This window comes from Myotis brandtii, unplaced genomic scaffold, assembly GCF_000412655.1.
Source record: "Myotis brandtii unplaced genomic scaffold, ASM41265v1 scaffold1087, whole genome shotgun sequence".
Classification (NCBI taxonomy): Eukaryota; Metazoa; Chordata; class Mammalia; order Chiroptera; family Vespertilionidae; genus Myotis; species Myotis brandtii.
In genome coordinates, this window is record NW_005353698.1 from 1,617,795 (window position 1) to 1,620,255 (window position 2,461).

The window sequence follows — 2,461 nt, forward strand, 5'->3', positions numbered from 1 at the left end:
CCCCCAACTGCCCTCCCCTGCTGGCCTGGTCCCCCCGAACTGCCCTCCTCTGAAGGCTTGGGTCCCCCCCAACTATCCTCCCCTGCCAGCCTGATCGCCCACAACTGCCCTCCCCTGGCGGCCATCTTGTGTGTTGGAGTGATGGTACATTTGAATATTAGCTCTTTATTAGATAGGGTTTTTCCATGTCATTGAATTATTGTTAATGGCTATATAATAGTCATCATCTGAATATATAATAATTAACCATTCTTCTGTTGATGATTTTTTTGGTTACTATTGTAAATAACATTGTAAAAGACATTCGTAGACATTTGTCTGGAGTTTTTAGTAGAGATTTTTGTTGATGCACAACTGTTTATTGGGCTCTTTTTATGTGCTAAGAACTTTATGGTAGACTATAGGGAGTTATATAAATGAATTTACTGATTCCAGGACTGAGCTTCTAAGACCTTTGATAGATTGTGGAAATTACTTTTCCATGAAGTAATCCAAATTGACCCTTTAACAATGTATTAATGTAAGAGTAATTTGGAAACAGTATTAAATTTTAACTCTAAATATGAAACAAAAAGCAGGCAAGATGTTCCCTAGAGTGAGTGGCGCTGTATAGGAAAAATAGTAGAAATTTAGATTAATCCTAACCTTTTTTTTTCTAGTTTTATGTTAGCACATAAAGGATAAAGAAGTGAAAGGGATAAAGAATAGGAAGGAAGCAAAAAGATTCCCTGTGTATTAATTATTACTGACAAGGAATAATGGTAAACTTCTAAGTGCTTAAGAGTGGAATTGAGGAAAAGCTAAAGAACAGGCTTGAGAGCTTTGGGGCAAATTGATTCTGAGAGCCAGTAGGGGAAACAAGGTGATAAGAACAAAGTAGAAATTATTAGGACATAGTATCAATGCATTTTAAAATATAGTATGCAACATTGTGATGAACTTGGCTAAGAAATGTATAGAGTTTGTCTTTGTTTCAGTGTTTGAGATTATTCTGGAATACCTGGAAACAAGAGACTGGCAAGAAGCATTTTTTACTGTCTTACCTCAAAGGAAAGGAGCTGTTCCCACAGACAAAACCTGTGAAAGTTCTTTGCATGACAAGACGTCTGCTAGGGTTGAAGGTGGATTGGACAGTGATTCCAGTGAGGAAGAAACTAGCAGAAATGAACTAGATTCACCACATGAAGAAGAAAAGCAGGATAAAGAAAATAGCACTTAATCTACAGTGCACTCTACACCATAGGAATGTCATCTGGGTTTTTTTGTGTGTGTGCATTTTTTTTTTCTGGTTAAGGAAAAACTAGGAGAAAATGAGGTGCTTCATAGAATATTCAAATTGGAAGAAAATTTTATTTTTTGTTATTTCTGTTGTGAATATTATAGAGTGGATAAACTTATAGAGTGGATAAAAAGTCCTTCTAAGAAAGTACTTTTTGTTTTTGTATAAGATTTAAAAAAGATGTAATTTTTAAAAATAGTTTTCTAAGCCTCAAATAAGTTTTTTTGAGGATTTTACTTTAATAGTAAATCTTCATTCTCTTATTTACTGGGTTGTATTATTCAGAATGTGCCTTCTGATCCTTTAGTTTTATTATTTTATGTTTATATCAATGTCTTTCTGATTTATGCCTATTTGTGGAAGCAGATATTCACAAATTTCCTGTAAGTGCACCATTTTCAGTATGGGAAATGTATTTGCAACTTTTATATTCAACTTAATAACTTCAAGGGAATATTGTGATTTTAGGAAAAAGTATCTGATCGATATACTCTACAATTTATTTCTTTTGTACTATGGACTTGTCTCTATTTCTGCCTCTTGGTGGTTCTAATGTAATCACTGAAGAATTAATCTAATATATTTTTATTTTATTTTTTTAATATATTTTTTAATTCAAACAATGGTGGTAAATTATTTCAATTACAAACTTAATTTTTCAGGCTAGACTATATTAAAAGGCCATTGAAGGATCAATTTTATCTTTACTTAAAAAGAAATAGCTCTCAGCAGCTATCTTTTCGTTCCATATAAACTTTTTAAAGTTTTTTTGAAAATCGGTTGATTTTTAAAGTAAATAAATTTATATGTGCATCTGCCTACTATCATAAGCAAGCTAATGTAAATGTATATTTCTGTAACTAATATAAGCATGTATGAAAATATTCATATACTGTATGTACATGTTTGTCCACATCATGTATGATTCCTATTTAACGATAAACAGGATTGAGTTGCCATATATGTGTATTTGTGTGAATGGTTGTGTTCAACAATACTAAGGAATTTGAATTTCATGAAGTGCAAAATCTATAACTAAACATTTCTATAAAGACATTGGCAAGGGAATATGGGGCTAAATGAGATATTTTAGTTTCCTACCAGGAACTGTAGAGTAGTTATGTTTAAAGTAAGCGATTGTTCTTTGTCACAGCTATAGTAAGATTTCAGAAGCCTTTATTG

General features: G+C 32.3%; 1 protein-coding gene across 11 annotated transcripts in view; it reads left to right on the forward strand.

The window, feature by feature from the left end:
- Positions 1 to 2,240, forward strand: part of TRMT10A (tRNA methyltransferase 10A) — a 17,373-nt gene extending 15,133 nt beyond the window's left edge. For all 11 annotated transcript variants that reach the window (XM_005857234.2, XM_005857238.2, XM_005857233.2 and 8 more), the window contains one exon: positions 978 to 2,240. In XM_005857234.2, coding sequence (XP_005857296.1) covers positions 978 to 1,219 — 242 coding nt within the window. In that variant the 3' untranslated portion in view covers positions 1,220 to 2,240. The remainder of the gene's footprint in view (positions 1 to 977) is intronic.
- The last annotated feature ends 221 nt before the right edge of the window (positions 2,241 to 2,461 follow it).